The 18,523-nt window shown below is 43.3% G+C and overlaps 1 protein-coding gene across 5 annotated transcripts in view; it reads left to right on the top strand.

Annotated features, from left to right (window-relative positions):
• The window catches only part of LOC137432466 (eukaryotic translation initiation factor 4E), a 123,446-nt gene that overhangs the window by 80,834 nt on the left and 24,089 nt on the right, over positions 1–18,523 (top strand). For 4 of the 5 annotated variants that reach the window (XM_078783241.1, XM_078783243.1, XM_078783239.1 and 1 more), the window contains exon 5: positions 9,583–9,696. In XM_078783241.1, coding sequence (XP_078639367.1) covers positions 9,583–9,696 — 114 coding nt within the window. Of the gene's footprint in view, positions 1–9,582; positions 9,697–17,858; positions 18,062–18,523 lie in introns of those variants that run through there. The other variant, XM_078783242.1, reaches the window with a different exon arrangement.

Below are 18,523 nucleotides of genomic sequence, written 5' to 3'. Positions count from 1 at the left end.
TTTTATTGTGTGTTTTATTAATATTGCTTATTCTGGACCCTCCTGCCGCCAGTTATGTATAAAGGTCAAATGGCGTCCCATAATTAGTCATAAAGCATACACGTCAGCCAATCATAGATTTCCCCCTGGTTGATAGTTATATCTTTATTATGTGTATTAGGGTAAGGCCTTGTCTTCCATTAAGATGACACTCCATTGCACTGCATTAAATAAGAGTAGATCCCCTTTCATTCACATTCCCCTTTCGTCATTGCCAAGCCTCGATTGCCAATTACATCCCCTCCAAAACACCATTGAACATGTGCTCGGGTCGGGGAAGAGGGCGTGGCCGCCCGTCGTCATCAAGGGCGGAGCCAGAGGGTCGCGCGACAACCAGGGCCGAGGTGAGCACACCGATGGGCGTGTCCTGAAGGCCGGCGCTTGATCGCCGTAGGCGCTATAAAAGCGCGCGCGCAAGAAGCAAGTGGTTGCGTTGAGTTGTCAGTGGTGAGGAGTGATTGACAAGAGAGAGAAAGAGTGGTTGGGACCAAGAAAGAGGAGATCCAGAAAGAACATCCAAAGAGAGGACATCCTGGAAAGCACAAAGCCTGCTATTCGTCGCCTTGCTCGCCAAAGTTGGACTGAGCAGTAGTTAACAGCAAGAAGCTGTTGTAGTCCTGGCAAAGCGCGCGACGTCCACCGCAGCAGCAGCAGACAACAGCAGCAGCAGCGGCGGGCCACAGCAGCAACACGCAACACCAGCCGCTTGGGGCCTGGACGGCGGTTTTGAGCAGGGCCGCGAAGGAACGGCGGCTGCTAAACGCGCCGATCGTGCTGCAGGACCCCTTGGACCTTCCTCTCCCTCCAGCCATCCACCTCCTGCCTTCCATCCTTTTGTGTACGTGAGTTTGTTCTGTTTGTTTGTCCCTGGGGATTTAATTAAGCTTGTATAAGGAATTTGCACTGTGTTTCTAATTCTTCTGTATATTATTTTATTATCTTTCCTTCTTCCTTGGTTATTTGAGCCTGTATATAGTAGGAATAAATTTAGTAGTATTTCCAACCTTTTTGTCTTCTTCTTCTTCTTCACATCCGTGTCGCTTTTGTCTTTTCCATATTGAATATCTGTGGCGCGATCCGGCCAACGTTCGGGAATCGGGTTAGTCGGGGTAACTGTTAGGGCCGCGGGGTCTCCGCTCGGCAAAATGAACATCTTATCCGCGGTCCGTAACAATATATATATATATATATATATATATATATATATATATATATATATATATATATATATATATATATATATATATATATATCTATATATATATATATTATATATACTAGGGCATTGCCCGTACTATATCTATATCTAAAATTATATCCCCCCCCTCTATTTACATGAAATGGTTTGGTCCAAAGCGAACGGCTTCCGGAGTTTGGTAAAGAAATCGCCATCGCGTGCACAAACGCGCAGGAAAGCGAATGAATCGCAAATTCGTTTTTATTAGTTTTAAAACATAGTTTAACGCCAACATAGTTTGCAAACGTGAAATAAATGAATACGCTCTCAAATGTGCCATCGAGGCAGAGTGTGTCCCGCCATGTTCGGCACACGCGATAGTTCGCTGCTCTCTGATTGGTTGAATCGTTTTTTGGACATAGCTCGGTAAGTAATTGTCCGATTAATATGAAACCTTGAAAAGGCACATCCTCGGGTCCCCAGCAATATACCTGGCAAGTTAAAAGTATATCGGACCCGTGGTTGTCGAGAAACAGCGGTCACAGACAAACGTACAAACAGAGATTACTGGAATTATAGATATATATATATATATATATATATATATATAATATATATATATATATATATATATATTATATATATTTTATAATATATATATATATATATATATATATATTATATATTATTTATATATATATATATATATATATATATATATATATATATATATATATATATATATATATATATATATATATATACAGTGGAACCTTGACTTACGAGTGCCCCAACTTACGAGTTTTTCGAGATACGAGCCGTCGCTCCGGCAGTTTATTGCTTTGAGATGCGAGCCGAGATCCGAGTTACGAGCTTTCGGCCACCCGGTCACGTGGTTATCTTGCCGTTCAAGTACGTATCTCTGTCGTATAGCGCTGCGTTTTTGTTTTCGCATTTTGGTTATTTCGAGTTTACGCCGCCAGGTAGGGTTCTGGTCACGTGGTTATCTTGCCGTTCAAGTACAGTACGTATCTCTGTCGTATCGCGCTGCGTTTTTGTTTTCGCATTTTGGTTATTTCGGAAAAATTCATGTTCATGGTCGAACATTTCATGTTCATGTTCATGTTTTCATGTTCATGCCATGCCAGGCCACAACTTGTTCAGAGTGCCGGCGATAGCTCGCCTTCTCTTGTGGAAAACACGGTGAGATCCTTAACATCCAACAACTAATGGGACGCAAACGGGTGCGCCCAGTTTAGCGGTACACATTGATGAATCACCCTGCCTGTGATTCACCCATGACAGGTTATAGCTGGGTCGGGATTCAAACCCAGGCTGGACAGTTTAGACTTTAGAGTCAAGTGTGCGTACCTCCAGTCCAGTCCATCCTGCCAACTTGTATGCTGCATACAGGTGAAATATAAAGCGCGAGATATTTTTATATATACTGTATATTTTTTTAAAAATTGGTGTGGTTTTTGGCGGGCTGGAACGGATTAATAGCATATCAATGCATTTCAATGGGGAAATTTGATTTGAGATACGAGCAATTTGAGTTACGAGCTCGGTCACAGAACGAATTAAACTCGGAAGTCAAGGTTCCACTGTATATATATACAGTGGTACCTCGGCTTACGAGTTTAATCCGTTCCGTGACGGAGCTCGTAAGCCAAATCGCTCGTAAGTCAAAGCAAATTTTCCCATTCAAATGCATTGAAATGCTATTAATCCGTTCCAGCCTCAAAAAAAAAACACCAATTTTTTTTGTTAGGTGCTTTTAAATAACAAAAATGTACTTTATAAATAACAAATAATGTATAAACAAGCACGACCTCGTATATACTGTACATAATACAAGAGAATGTAAAGAAATAAACTGGTTTTATTAAGCAGAGGAGAAGAGCATGCCAGGTGAGGTGTGCGTGTTGTCGACTTGGCGAGGCAGTACGATCGTACTCCTTCTACGATATGTACGATTTTGAAGCAGAAGGAGTCCATAAAGGCTATAACGCCAGCCAAGGGCGTTACGATTATTTCAAAGCTCCGGACCTCTATCCATGAAGATATGGAGAAGTTGTTGTTTGTGTGGTTGAAGGAGAAGCAGCTCGCAGGAGATACCGTGACCGAGAGCATCATGTGTTTGAAAAGATTGAAACTCGGATATCGAGCACGGACCACGAGGTGTTTTTCTTTTTTCTTAATCTCGGTTTCAGTGAACTTTTGCTCTGTGCTCACGTGTACTGTACCTGTACCTGTAATGGTACGTCAGAGGATGGCACCTGTTGTCATCATATTAAGTGCAAGATGTTCTGCATCGTAAGTTGGTACACCGTGGTCTTTCGGCGGTGTTTAAGCCGGCCGTCTTGGCTTCTGTCACCATTGGCATTGAGTCTTTCGATGTAGGTAGGTCGTTGTGTGCCGGTGCCTTGGCCGAATTCCTTCATTGCTGCATTGTTAGCTCACCTGGTTTTTTATACCACATCTTTGGTTATCGGACCAGCGAATGACGTCATCTCCTCCAAAGTATGGCTTATTCTCACTTGTCTTGGACGATCTTCTACTTCTAGCCTTCCACCGTGCATTTGGTGTCCACTGTACTTACTGTACAGTGCCTGGTAAAATTGATGTAATGGGTTTTTGACCGTCAACGCCATGAACCGTCATGAACCGTCATGAACCGTCAACCGCCATGAACCGCCATGAACCGTCAACGCCATGAACCGCTAACACTCAAAAGCCCATTTATCGCGCCTTATAAAGCAAAACGCAAACCGAAAGCCATGCCTCTCAAGCGAGGCGTGCTTCCGTGGTCACGTGATCCACAGGTGTAGCTCATTATACCCGCACGCGCGACACGCTTTGGCGGTCACGTGACCAGCCACTCTGGAGGCGGGGATCCCCGCCGATGACGTCACCGGCTGGAGCAAGGAGATTCCTCGCTCATGTATTTCGACGATTGCGTGTTTTATATCCAAGCAGAGATGCTTTCACGGCAAGATAACCGCGTGACCGGAACCGGAAGCCACAACCGGAAAATTCAAAAAAATAACTTTTTTGAGCTCGTACATCGGATCTCGGCTCGTATCCCAAAGCAACAAACCGCCCGAGCGACGGCTCGTATCCCGAAAAACTCGTACGTTGGGGCACTCGTAAGCCGAGGTACCACTGTATATATATATATGTATATATATATATATATATATATATATAATATATATATATATATATATATATATATATATATATATATATATATATATACAGTGAACCCTCGTTTATCGCGGGGGTTACGTTCCAGAACCCCCCGCGATAAACGAAAATCCGCGAAGTAGCGACCATATTTTTTTTTTTTATATATATATATTTTAAAGCATTATGAACTCCCCACACTCTTATTAACCTTTCCCATACTCTTATAAACACTTCCTATACTCTTAAACACTTTTTACACTCTTAAACATACGTAATTTTAACAACATATAAAATTCTAATGGGTACTCACCATTGAAGATACTGTAGCTACCCATGGGTTCCCCAAGCAAGACCAGCATCAGAATCTCCTTGCTCCAGCCGGTGACGTCACCGGCGGGGATTCCCGGCGCGAGAGTGGCTGGTCACGTGACCGCTAAAGCGTGCCGCGCTTTGCGGGTATAATCAGCTACACCTGTTGATCACGTGACCACCGATTCACCGAAGCACGCCACGCTTGAGAGGCGTGGCTTTCGGTTTCTGGTTGTGCTTTATAATGCAGCCCGATAAATGGGCTTTTCAGTGTTCCCGAGTTGGTTTTGAGAATAAATATCTTCTCGGACGAGTTTGTGTCTTGCCCGTCATTTCGTCCGTATCAAGCAAGAGCCCCGGCTCTTCAATACTACAACTTGCGTGATGAAGATGATGATGAATTAGCTGTGCAGTACTGATGACGATGAAGGTGATGACGATGATGAATGTACTGGCGTTTTCCATACGCACGACTCTTTGTCTACCCTTCTACTGTACACTATGTACAGTATTTTATTTCTTGTAATATGTTTTAAATACTGTATTTTTCTTATTTCTTTACGTTTTTTAATTTTTTAGGCTAGAAAATGCTTATTTTACCACAAAAATATTTAAAATAATAGTATATAAAAATACATTTATACCGCAAAATCCCGCGATATAGCGAAAAATCCGCGATATAATTTTACATATACTAGCGAGAAAAAACCGCGATGTACCGAATCCGCGAAAAGTGAACCGCGATATAGCGAGGGATGACTGTATATATATTTATATATATATATATATATATATATATACATACATACATACATACATACATACATACATATATATATATATATATATATATATATATATATATATATATATATATATATATATATACATACATACATACACACACATACACACACACACACACACAGTGAAACCTTGACTTAGGAGTTTAATTCGTTCTGTGACAGAGCTCGTAACTCAATTTGCTCGTTTCTCAAATTAAATTTCCCCATTAAAATGAATTGAAATGCTATTAATCCGTTCCAGCCCCCCAAAAACCACACCAATTTTTTGGGAAATATATATATATATAAATATCTCGCGCTTTATATTTCACCTGTATGCAGCATACAAGTTGGCAGGATGGCCTGGACTGGAGGTACGCACACTTGACTCTAAACTGTCCAGCCTGGGTTTGAATCCCGACCCAGCTATAACCTGTCATGTCGGTGTTTCACAGGCAGGGTGATTCATCAATGTGTGTACCGCTAAACTGGGCGCCCCGTTTGCGTCCCATTAGTTGTTGGATGTTAAGGATCTCACCGTGTCTTCCACAAAGAGAAGGCGAGCTATCGCCGGCACTCTGAACAAGTTGTGGCCTGGCATGCTCTTCTCCTCTGCCGTTATATACGTCCTCCTCGGCATCTTTTTCCGGAAGAGCCCTGTCTCGTCACAGTTGAAGATTTGCTGGGGGATGTATCCTTCGGCTTCTATCAGTTCGGCAAAAGTTATAATAAAATCTTCAGCTGCCTTCACATCCGAGCTTGCTGCCTCACCATGCCTGACGACAGAGTGAATGCCGGTCCTCTTCTTAAAATTATCAAACCATCCCCGACTGGCTTTGAATGACTCTTCCGATGCCTCGTCCGTTGATGTTCCCGCCGTCTGCTGCACCAAATCCCCGTAAATGTCTCGTGCCTTCTCACAGATGATGCTCTCGGTCACGGTATCTCCTGCGAGCTGCTTCTCCGTCAACCACACAAACAACAACTTCTCCATCTCTTCATGGACAGAGGTCTGGAGCTTTGAAATAATCTTAACGCCCTTGGCTGGCGTTATAGCCTTTATCGACTCCTTCTGCTTCAAAATCGTACATATCGTAGAAGTACTACGATCGTACTGCCTCGCCAAGTCGACAACACGCACACCTCGCTCATGTTTTTCGACGATTACGTGTTTTATATCCAAGCTCGCTCGCTCGTAACTCAGATCTCGGCTCGCATCACAAAGCAAAAATTCGACCGAGCGACGGCTCGTATCTCGGAAAACTCGTAAGTTGGTGCACTCGTAAGTCAAGGTTTCACTTTCAAGAAGGTTTCACACGCACTGTTAATATATATATATATTAACTTCGCAAGGCCTCACCATAAGATCACTCGTGCTAAAGGCTATGGGCAGTATGAATGATTGCCAAATGGATAACACCGCTGAATGGGGAACTTGGAAACTTCTGGAAATATGTTGTGCTTGAGGCAGTGGGGAATAGGTTGTGGCACATTGAGAGGGGGTTTGTTAAAACTGATTACATGAGCATGTTTGTTGCGAAAAGCAGAGGATTGAAAGGTCGATGGTATGGGAGAATACAGATTAGGAAGTCCATGTACAGTGCCTTTAGAAAAGTATTCACACCCTTTGACTTTTTCACATTTTGTTGTTGCAGCCTGAATTTAAAATGGATTCAATTGAGATTTTGTTTTGTCACTGATCCAGTGCTCAAACATAATACCCCATAATGTCAATGGAGCTTTTTTTTTGAAATTTTACAAATCGATGAAAAATGAAAAGCTGAAATGTCTCGAGACAATAAATAATCAACCTCTTTGCTATGACACTCCAAATTGAGCTCAGGTGCGTCCAATTTCATTTGATCATCCTAGAGATGTCTCTACAACTTGATTGGTGTCTGCCTGTGGCCAACTCAATTGATTGGATATGATTTGGAAAGAAACACACCTTTCTACATTAGGTCGCACAGTTGACAGTGCATGTCAGAGCAGAAACTCGACCATGAAGTCCAAGGAACTGTCTGTAGAACTCTGACATAGAATTGTGAGGAGGCATAGATCTGGGGAAGGGTATAACAATTTATAGAGTGTTGAAAGTTCCCAAGAACACATTGAGGTCCATCCTTAGGAAATGTAAAGAATATGGAACTACACATACTCTTTGTAGAGCTGGCCAACCCACCAAACTGAGCAACAAAGCAAGAAGGACCTTCGTCAGGAAGGTGACAAAGAACCCAATGATCACTCTGACAGAACTACAAAGTTCCTTGGCTGAGATGGGAAAACCTGCTGGAAGGACAATAGTCTCTGCAGCACTTCACAAATCTAGGCTTCATGGGAGAGTGGCCAGCCAGAAGATATTCCTGAGAAAAAGGCACTTTGCAGCATGCATGGAGTTTGCAATAAGGCATGTGAAAGACTTTGAGAGCATGAGGCAAAATATTCTGTGGTCTGATGAGACAAAAATGGAATTATTTGGCGTGAAGGCAAAGCGCTACGTCTGGCGGAAACGGAGCACAGCTCATCACCCATCTAACACCATCCATATTGTGAAGCATGGTGGTGGCAACATCATACTATGGGGATGCTTTTCAGTGGCAGGAACTTGGGGGACTTGTAAGGACAGAGGAAGCAATGAATGGAGTCAAATACAGGCAAATCCTTGAGGAGAACCTGCTTCAGAGTGCAAAAGACCTTGGACAGTCAAAGATTTACGTTCCAATAGGACAATGACAAGTAGTATACAGCCAAAACAACACAGGAATGGCTTTCGACAAAGAATGTGAAAGTCCTTAACTGGCCCGGCCAAAGCCCAGACTTGAATTCCATTGAGAATCTGTGGATAAACCTGAAGATTGCTGTTCACCAACGCTCCCTTTCCAACTTGACAAAGCTTGAGCAAATCTGCAAGGAAGAATGAGGGAAACTCCCCAAATCCAGATGGGCAAAGCTGATGCAGACATATCCAAGAAGACTCGAAGCTGTCATTGCTCACAAAGGCGCTTCTATGTAGTATTGATTCATGGGGCTGAATACTGGTGTAAATTAGATATTCCTGCATTTCATTTTCAATCAGCTTTTAAAATGTTTTCACTGTCATTATGGGGTATTTATTTTGTGTAGATCGGTTGACAAAAATTCAATTTAATCCATTTTATATTCAGCCTGTCGCACAAAAAAATGCGAAAAAGTCAAGTCGTGTGAATACTTTCTGAAGCACTGTATGTAGGAACGACTCCTGCTCACCTGTTTATGATGGCATTGGCTGCAGTTGGAGCAGCACGGTGTTCTGCCTCTTCACCATCCACCATGGGAGCATATTCCAGTGATCAAAGTACAGGCATCGGTATATTGTGTCTTCCTATTTCACTGTTGCCAATAACCTCATTACCTCACATGGAGCTGCCCATCCTTCTGATATGCACATTTTTTTTGTCAACGATGTTGCCACCTTGGAAACTCTTGACACATACACTTGAATCATCAGTGTCAATGATCTTCCCACTGTGGTTAGCATAACTTTGTCACCTCCCCGTTGATGAAAACTATCATTTAAAAATTGCCCACCAACGCTATCATTGATAAATTATAGTATTCCTCTTTTTTCTATAAAGGTTCTCTCCCTCCTGTCTCGCATAGCTTTTGAAGCAAATTGACATCTAGATGTCACCCAGTGCCACGACAGCCTGATTAGACCATGCGCTGTTTTCTCATCTCATCTTGATCATTGGTATGTGGCCATGGCCTCTACTGACAGCTACATCATGCTGCGAGAAAAAAAAAAACTACTCTAACCTCAAGCACTCTTAAACGATTACTGAAAGGGATTATTTTAAAGATGAAGTCTTCAGATAGGAGATCTTTCAAATCTCTCTCCTCAGTTTAGTTTGTTTACAATCGTGTGTGTAACCTGAGAGGTTTGGGATGTCCGATAGTTTACAGGCTTTTCAGAGCAGGTCTTGATGTGATTTAATTGGATTATCACTAGGTTATTTGTTCTGCTTTGGGATGTTCAAATGAAAAATTATCACATCATTTACCTCTAAATTATTTGATTGTTTTCTTGTGTGTGCTCAACAGGATGGCATTGAACCAATGTGGGAAGATGAGCGGAACAAGAAAGGCGGACGATGGCTCGTGACACTCAACAAAACCCAGCGGCATTCTGATCTTGACCGCTTCTGGCTTGAGACTGTGAGTGCTAGAATAGTTTCTTTCTGTGTTGTGATTTACTTGCTTTGTGATGGTTAACAAATATTTATGGAGAAAATAGAAGTGAAAGATACAATTATTGTATCTTTCACTTCTATTTTCTCCATAAATATTTATCCATATTTTGTGGTGCATGTGAGTGGACCCAACATCCCCCCCACACCTCCTGCCCCCTCCTCCCCACCCCTCCCCCCCCACACCTCCTGCCCCCTCCCCCCCTCCCACTCCCTCCACACCCTTTTCCACACCCACCCCCCCAATCCATACCAGCCCTGTGATCTGGCCCAACTATCAGTTCTGTTGGGTTTAGATATGCACATCTCTAACCTGTTATCCTTTCACATCAGCTCATTTTGGAATTGATTGACAAAGGGCAGCAGCAGGTTCACAAACTACCGAAGGGAGGGGGGATGGGCCAAGTGGACATGCATGAGGATGTATCGTACGATGTATACTGTATGTAATTTTAAGAGGTGTGTTTGTGTGACTATCTTCTATGCACATCATTTTCAACAGAACCAGTTAAAAACTGGTGGTTGTACTTAGGGTGGTCACAAGAAGGTGTTCAGTTATTTAAAAAGATAATAATTTGCTGCCCCTGGGGTTCAGGCTGGAGTATGACTCAAATTCAGGGTGGAGTCTGACTGAATTTGGGTATGTGGGTGTCTCCTGATACCTCAGGGAGATGGATGCCCCTGCCTTGCATAACCCCAGGTTACCTGTGGGCAAGGTGTAGTACCTGTCAGCCCCCCTTACCAGGGTAACGGTCCGCAGCCACGTGGTTTAAATGGCAGATGGCTCTGCACATCTATACCACACCCCCCACCCCCGGTAACGGCCCCGCCCCCCGCCCCCCGTGTGTATCAGCCGCAGAAAGTCAATGCCATCATTGCCCGAGAAGACTACATCATCATCATCATGACTCAAATTTTCGATGTAAATGTGTATTGTATCGTGCCACTCCTGGTGTGAAGAGGTTATTATAGGTCCTTCTGAGTGGCACTCGGTAGAGCGCATACCTCCGCCAGGCTAAACGGTGTACGTTTTGTATCCCCCTGATGGGCTGGATCTGGATCCAGATCTTTACCAAAATCAAATCATTTCATACATGCGTGTACACCAAATTTCGTCAGAATCCGTCCATAACGTTTTTGATATATCCTGTTCACAAATACACAGACAGACAGGGGTGAAACCATAACCCGATAGATAGGGGTGAAACCATAACCAGATAGATAGGGGTGAAACCATAACCAGATAGATAGGGGTGAAAGGTAATAAACTGTGCCAATTCGTTACATGAAAACCATAAACACCATAGAAATGGTGGAATTATCATGCTGTCATGTCATACTGTTTTTGTGTTTCTAAGTGTGTTTGTTTGTTTGCCTTTGGTGCACTTCTGAACTGGTGGTTGTATTTAGAACGCATCATGGTTTTAGACAGCAAAAAATAAAATTTGTATTCCCGTAAGTGGGAACATTCTGAGAACGGAACTGCTCGAAGGAAGTTGAAAATTGATGGCTGTACTCTGAGTGCAAGGAGATTTCAAGGGAGTAAAGAAATGTGTAATTGTCATGTGGTTTCAGGGTTGGGGGAGGGGCTCCAACTCTATGTGCATGTGTATCATACAACACCAAGTGGTGGAATCCTGTATTATAAGTCATAAATCATAAAATTGTGGGAATTAAACCGGTCACAGGGCCGGATCCTTTGCTTGGTGTTACACAAACGAGTAACAATGGTCCGAAGAGGAACAGCATGGGAAAGAATCGGTGTGTATCGAAGATATCATGGATGTCCGTAAATCTTTACAGAAAATACTAAAAATATAACTCCCGACTGGTACAAGCATCGATAAAATGGAAGAACAAGACTCGTCTGGACGGTATCCATATCTTTGAAGGTAGATGATTTGCAATGCAGACCTCCATGGCTCCTGTCTCCTCTTATTTACTCAGGTGGTGCTTCCTGGTACTGTCTCATGAAAACCTCTTCTGCATCTATTCTATCTATACCCTTTGTCGTAAACCACTCTATCAGACCCCTTATAATCGCCTCCTTTCTCATTTATAAAGTCCCGGCTCCTTCAGGCATTCATCATAGTTTAGTCTAGCCGAGCCCTTGAATCAGTGTAGTTGCTCTCTGCTGAACCCTGTTTGTAGCGTCCTCCGAAGTGCCGATCAAAACTGAACACAATATTTGAGGTAAGGTCTCATTAAGTTCCTTTACATTGTTAACAATTCCTCTGCCGAGGAATTTATGCACACAACGTACACACTGATGTATAGTCTGGCATGGGAAACACCAGGATGGCAGTTTATGGGTGGTTCGAGATTACAACCTAGGCTGGATAGCTCAGAGGTGAGTGTGCGTAGCTTTACCTATCCTGAAATCCCCATTACTGCATGTATCAAATAAACCTGTGGATTATAATGTAGCTGAGAATATTTGTCAGTTCTGTTTTGATTCACACGTACATGTCGTACAATATAGGACTTTAAATTGTTTCAGTTCTACAACAAGACAAACTAGTATGGCATTCAGTAGAGTCCATATCTCCGCCAGGCTGAACAGTTTACGTTTTGTATCCTACTGATAGGCCGGATCTGCATCCAGACCTGAACCAAAATCAAATCATTTTGTTCTTGTCACATACCCACCAAATCCAGCAAATTTTGTCGGGATCCGTCCATAACGTTTTTGAGACATCATGCTCAGACAGACAGACAAACAAATAAACAAATAGACAGGGGTGAAAAAAACAACCTTCAGTGGCAGGGGAAACTAGAAAGCAAATCAAAATGCAAAACCTGTCTTCATTCTCTTCGCTAACTTTACTTCCATTTACGTGCCATAAATAGATGCGCTTCTCAATGTTAAATTGGTCCATTATTTTTAACACTATAAAATAAAATTCACTGAAAAATTATTCTTGCCTTTGTTTCTCAACAAAACCTCCAGCAAACACAATCTGCATGTCATCTTGTCCAACTCAGACACGATGCCATGCAGGTTCGTGCCCCGGAAATACAAAAACAAGAATGAACAGCATTTGCTCACCCCCATTGCATACAATACCAGATCACAAGTAGATTAGAAAAAGAGCACACGTGAATATCAGTTTTTTTTTTACAAATCAATAACTCCCAGATGTTGTCATACACACCGACACAAAAAAGATGTACCCGCCCATAGAAACGGCATTATACTGTGAATAGTCAATTGTGAGCAGATGGGTTGTTGATGGCGCAGTCGTTTTATATTGTTAGGTCTCTGCTGATGAAGTTGTTGGAGGTATTATGTTTTTGGGTTGTGCGGCTGTCCATCCCTCCATCCTTGCATCCGTGATAGATTTTCGTTGCTGCGATAACTTCAGAACGGCTGAAGGGATCCAAGTCAAACTTGGTTACGAGTGTGTATAATGGTGTTTTTTTATTTATTTATTTAATTCTTTTTTTCTCTTGTGAACATAATCGAGGCTCGTGAAAGAGCTAACATTTATCACACAAACAAATCAAACAGACAAACAAACAAAGTATATAAAAAGGGGAGCGGTAGACAAGATGGGGAGAGAAGGGGAAGCACATAAACACAACATTTGTGAGGGACATCGGGAATGTGTGGGAGCGAAAGGGCTTGGGGGGAGGCGGCGTGGGAAGGGGGGGGGGGGGGGTGTTGGGAGAAGTATAAACACAAGGACACCAAGGACTTCCAGGAAAGAAGTTGGTATTTCAAAAAAGAGGATTTGGGGTGAAATTAGCGGGGGTAGAAAAGATCAAAGTTTTGGATGGGGGAAGATAAGAGATGGTGGTGAACAGCTGTTTTAAAGACCTGGAGGGAGGAGTGGGATTGAAGGGAGTGGGGGAGTTTGTTCCAGAGGTGGGAGAAAAGAGGAATGAAGGAGTGAAGGTGAGCAGAGAGTCTTGATTTTGGCAGTTTAACCATAAGTGGGTTGCAGGCAGATCTTGTGCGACCTTTAGTAGGAATATTTGGGGGACAGAGCCCAGAGAGAGCTGGAGGAGCAAGGCCAGAGAGGAGTCGGTAGAAGACAGAAAGACCACCAACCTAACCTGCCTGCGGTGAGTAAGTGAAAGGCCCTCGGAGGTGGCTTCATCACGGGAGATTCCAATGATTCTGAAAATGTGAGATTGTAATGGTGTAAAGATTAACTGATTTGATTATGGGGTCAAAAGGTTGGAGGGCCTGTTTGGTATAAAATTCTGTTACCAAGCTCCCTAACTTGTGAACCAGTGATGAGATTTTGAACAAACTTGGTATAATTATATATTATAATGCAAAGACGAACTGATTCAATTTCGGTGTCAGAGGTTGGAGTCTGTAAGAGGTTTTCGTTACCGTGATAACTTAAGAACGACTGAGGTGAACCAAGTAAAACTTGGTACAAGTATGTATAATGATGCAAAGATGAACTGATTTGATTATTATGGGGTCAAGAGGTCAATGGTCAGAGGTCCTTTTAGGTAAAAAAAATTCTGTTGCTGCGCTAAATTGTGAGCCAGTGATGCGATTTTGACCAAACTTGGTATAAGTACATACACCACATGGCCAAAAGTATGCGGACACCCCTTCTAATTGGTGGATTTGGCTGTTTCAGCCACACCCATTGCTGACAGGTATATATACCGTACATACTCGAGTACAAGAAAATCCCATGTATAAGTCGACGCAAACCTTTTGCCGCAAAAGTCAGCTATTTTTCATATATTCTGTGTATACGACGGCCCCAGTTTTTTACCTCACATATTTTCGCAGGTGCATGCTTTGCATGCGAGCCAACCAACAAGCAAGACTAGAAACATCGCTAGTGTGCGCAGGACTAGGCATTTCTAGGAATCACGAACGAGGAAGTGGTGTCAGAGTTATTTTACCGGTACTTGTATCTGTCACCGATCAAAACTCACTTCCTTATTGAAAATGAATCCGAATGTATTTAACAGTATTAATTTATTATTACTAATAGTAATTTTCATAGTTTTAATAATGAATTAATACTGTTGTATCATAGTATAATTAAAGTTGCCCACTCATTAAAGTAACACAAACATCTTTATGCTTTTACGCCCTAGGGTAAAAGCATAAAGCGTAAAAAATACATATGCGTAAAAGCATAAATATCCGGTTTTGCTATAAAGACCCCGCCTGTCAGGTTAGTAGAAATCATAACCTGTCAAGATGCCGAAGCGATCGAAATACACTTCTCATTTCAAGCTGGAAGTCATGTGAAACTGAGAAAATAAAGTTGCAACAAAGTTGTAAATAAATTTTATAAATTCAATCTAGGTAATTTCTGGTCTCATTTGTCATTTTTGACCTTTCCAACCATCATATGACGATGGCACCGTCATAGGATGCCACCTTTCCAACAAGTTGGTTTGTCAAATTTCTGCCCTGCTTGAGCTTCCGGGTCAACTAAGTGCTGTTATTGTGAAGTGGAAATGTCTAGGAGCAACAACAGCTCAGCCGCGAAGCAGTAGGCCACACAAGCTCACAGAATGGGACCGACGAGTGCTGAAGCACGCAGCGCGTAAAAATAGTCTGTCCTCGGTTGCAACACTCACGACCGAGTTCCAAACTGCCTCTGGAAGCAACGTCGGCACAACAACTGTTCGTTGGGAGCTTCATGAAATGGGTTTCCATGGCCGAGCAGCCGCACACAAGCGTAAGATCACTATGCGCAATGCCAAGCGTCGGCTGGCGTGGTGTAAAGCTCGCCGCCATTGGACTCTGGAGCAGTGGAAACGCGTTCTCTGCAGTGATTAATCACGCTTCACCATCTGGGAGTCTGACGGACGAATCTGGGTTTGGCGGATGCCAGGAGAACGCTACCTGCCCGAATGCATAGTTCCAACTGTAAAGTTTGGTGGAGGAGGACTAATGGTCTGGGGCTGTTTTTCATGGTTCAGGCTAGGCCCCTTAGCTCCAGTGAAGGGAAATCTTAATGCTGCAGCATACAATGACATTCTAGACGATTGTGTGCTTCCAACATTGTGGCAACAGTTTGGGGAAGGCCCTTTCCTGTTTAAGCATGGCAATGCCTCCGTGCACAAAGCGAAGTTCATATAGAAATGGTTTGTCGAGATTGGTGTGGAAGAACTTGACTGGCCTGCACAGAGCCCTCACCTCAATCCCATCAAACACCTTTGGGATGAATTGGAACGCCGACTGTGAGCCAGACCTAATCGCCCAACATCAGTGCCCGACCTCACTACTGCTCTTGTGGCTGAATGGAAGCAAATCCCCGCAGCAATGTTCCAACATCTCGTGGAAAGCATTCCCAGAAGAGTGGAGGATGTTATAGCAGCAGAGGGGACAAATGCCATATTAATGGAATGAGATGTTCGATGAGCTCATACGGGTGTGATGTTTGGGTGTCCACATACGTTTGGCCATGTAGTGTATCATGATGCTATATTATGATGCATTGTGATTATAAAGATGAACCGATTAGATTTCTGCATGATACTTCTGCATGATACTTCTGCATGATACTTATGTCAGGTAAAATGGTACTTGAGAACAGCTGAAGGGATTTAAATCAAACTTGGTACGAGTACGTAATGATGCAATAATGTGGGGGGAGAATATCGGTCAACGTCACAACCTCAGTGTGCCGATCTGGTTTTATAAGATAACAAGACCGAAAGTCTAACAGGGGTGTAGCTGGGCTTGTTTGATACTGTCCTGTCACCAGCAATTATGACCGCTGGATGACGGATAACCGAGACTCTGTCACACTCCCGAGTCCGCTGCCCGAAAAATGGCGGTATTTTTGGCGCGTGCAAAATGAAAGAAGCCGAAGCATTTACTTTAACGGAATACACGGGTTTATCCCGAAAGCACAAAACACGCAAACACGACAGTAAATTCAACTAATACGAATTTAATGAAAATAAAGCAAGGGGTGAAATAAATGTTGGGGTAACCTAAAATTCTAACAAGTTCCTCCACACACGGACTCGAAAACGAACACACATGGGAAAAATAAAATAAAATACAATCCCTTTTCAGTGCCGGCACTTAGCTTTGGCTTCACGAGTTCCCCTGCGAGGTTGGCAGTTGGAGATGAGGCCCAGAGCTCGATGTCCCTCTGGCGGGAACCCGGCACTAGATGGCCGCGGCGTCGCGCTCGACGGCGCCACAAATGTGAGGTGATTTCTGAGACTGCCCTCTTTCACTCTCCCAAGGCCGAACGGCCACTCAAGCAGTCAGCCCACTCAAGCAGTCGCCGAAACCTCCTGCAAATTACTGCCGACTGGTATAAAGCACTCGTCACTCCAAAAGCATGCACAAAAACCCCAACGCACCAAAAATATATCGCGAACTTCTCGATTGACCAGGACCCAGAGAGAGGTGCTCTTCCTTTTTTGTAGTCATCTAACCCTCTCAATGCTTCTCCATGACGTCACACCGACCAATGGCAAAGCTCTTTCTGAATCACTCCATGGTCCAATCACGAACTTCGGGGCGTGGCCTCATGGCCTTTCTTGACCGCCCACTGATTCTCCGCCTCTCCTGGGCGGGGCCTGCCTATGAGGTCCATTAAGGTGGGGCTTTTGTGTCCATGAACCTGCCTGGCTTGCAGTGGGACGGTTGTTGTGGTTTAATGGAGGTTTTCATGGCCGGCCTTGTCAGCAAAATGTAAAGGGAAAATTACAGAGGGAACATCACGTACTGGGGAAAACTAACCTTAATCCCGAACTAATTTATCACTGCTTCACCCCTCATGTGAAGACACACAAACAATCTTAATCTACAGTTTCCCTACTTGAGTACATCGAGATTTCTCCAACGCATCCACGGTCCATGCTACGATTATGCAATCCTAATTCCCCTACGGTATTGTTTCACCTACCCCCATAAATATAACAATACTCTCGTTGGAGAGGGTCCTGGAGAGGCCCCAGATCCTCTAGGTATGACCTGGGTGGAGATACCAGTTAGCAAATAATGCAAGTACTGTATTAAATTATATTGAAGTACTCTAAGTCTCTAAGCTGTCTGTCACCATGGAAGTGAAGAGATTGCATTGAGACACTGGTTTATTCTATATGTTGGTCAGTTAGTCAACACTATCAAAGTGACCTCAGCACCATCCTGACACACACCACTGTGTGTTACAGAATGATGTGTTTTGCAGCGGCCGGAGTGCAAATCCTGCCACTAACCTCCTTGAGAGATGACCCAGTGAGTTCGTACTCATTTTGCCGACCTCGGAAGCATGACAGGCTGAGTCAACCCCACCTGGTGTAAATTCAACAGCTGACCAGGATTCAAACTCAGGACCCTAGGATCCCAAGCCCTCCACCCTAACCGTTAAGCCAACACCAGGCTTAGGGTAGCTGGAGGCAGTCATAAGAAATGCTTCAATGTTTGATAGCCCTTAATCAAAGTTTTAATTTTATATGATCTGGGCGGCATGCACCTCCCATTCCCCACGCCCCTCTCCCCCCCACCCCCCCCCCCCCCCCCCCCCCGCTCTCCGATGTATCATCACCCTGTTGTCATAATTTTAGTTCCCCTTAATAAAGTGTTATAATTTGCCCCAACCAGTTATATGACATAATATATGAACGTTCCCTAAAGGGTGTTGAAAGAAACATTACTGGCAAAGCCAAATGGCATTACATTCTACCTTTCAGAAGCGTAATTGTCGGCTATAAAACTCACCCAAATGTAGGATAAATATGTGAAGGACATACATACATACATACATACATACATACATACATACATACATACATACATACATACATACATACATACCTATGGAGAGACAAACGCTGTA

Source organism: Myxine glutinosa, chromosome 8 (genome assembly GCF_964187855.1).
Source record: "Myxine glutinosa chromosome 8, kmMyxGlut1.1, whole genome shotgun sequence".
Classification (NCBI taxonomy): domain Eukaryota; kingdom Metazoa; phylum Chordata; class Myxini; order Myxiniformes; family Myxinidae; genus Myxine; species Myxine glutinosa.
The sequence above is the reverse complement of the archived record's forward strand: the minus strand, read 5'-3'. Positions and strand labels throughout refer to the sequence as shown.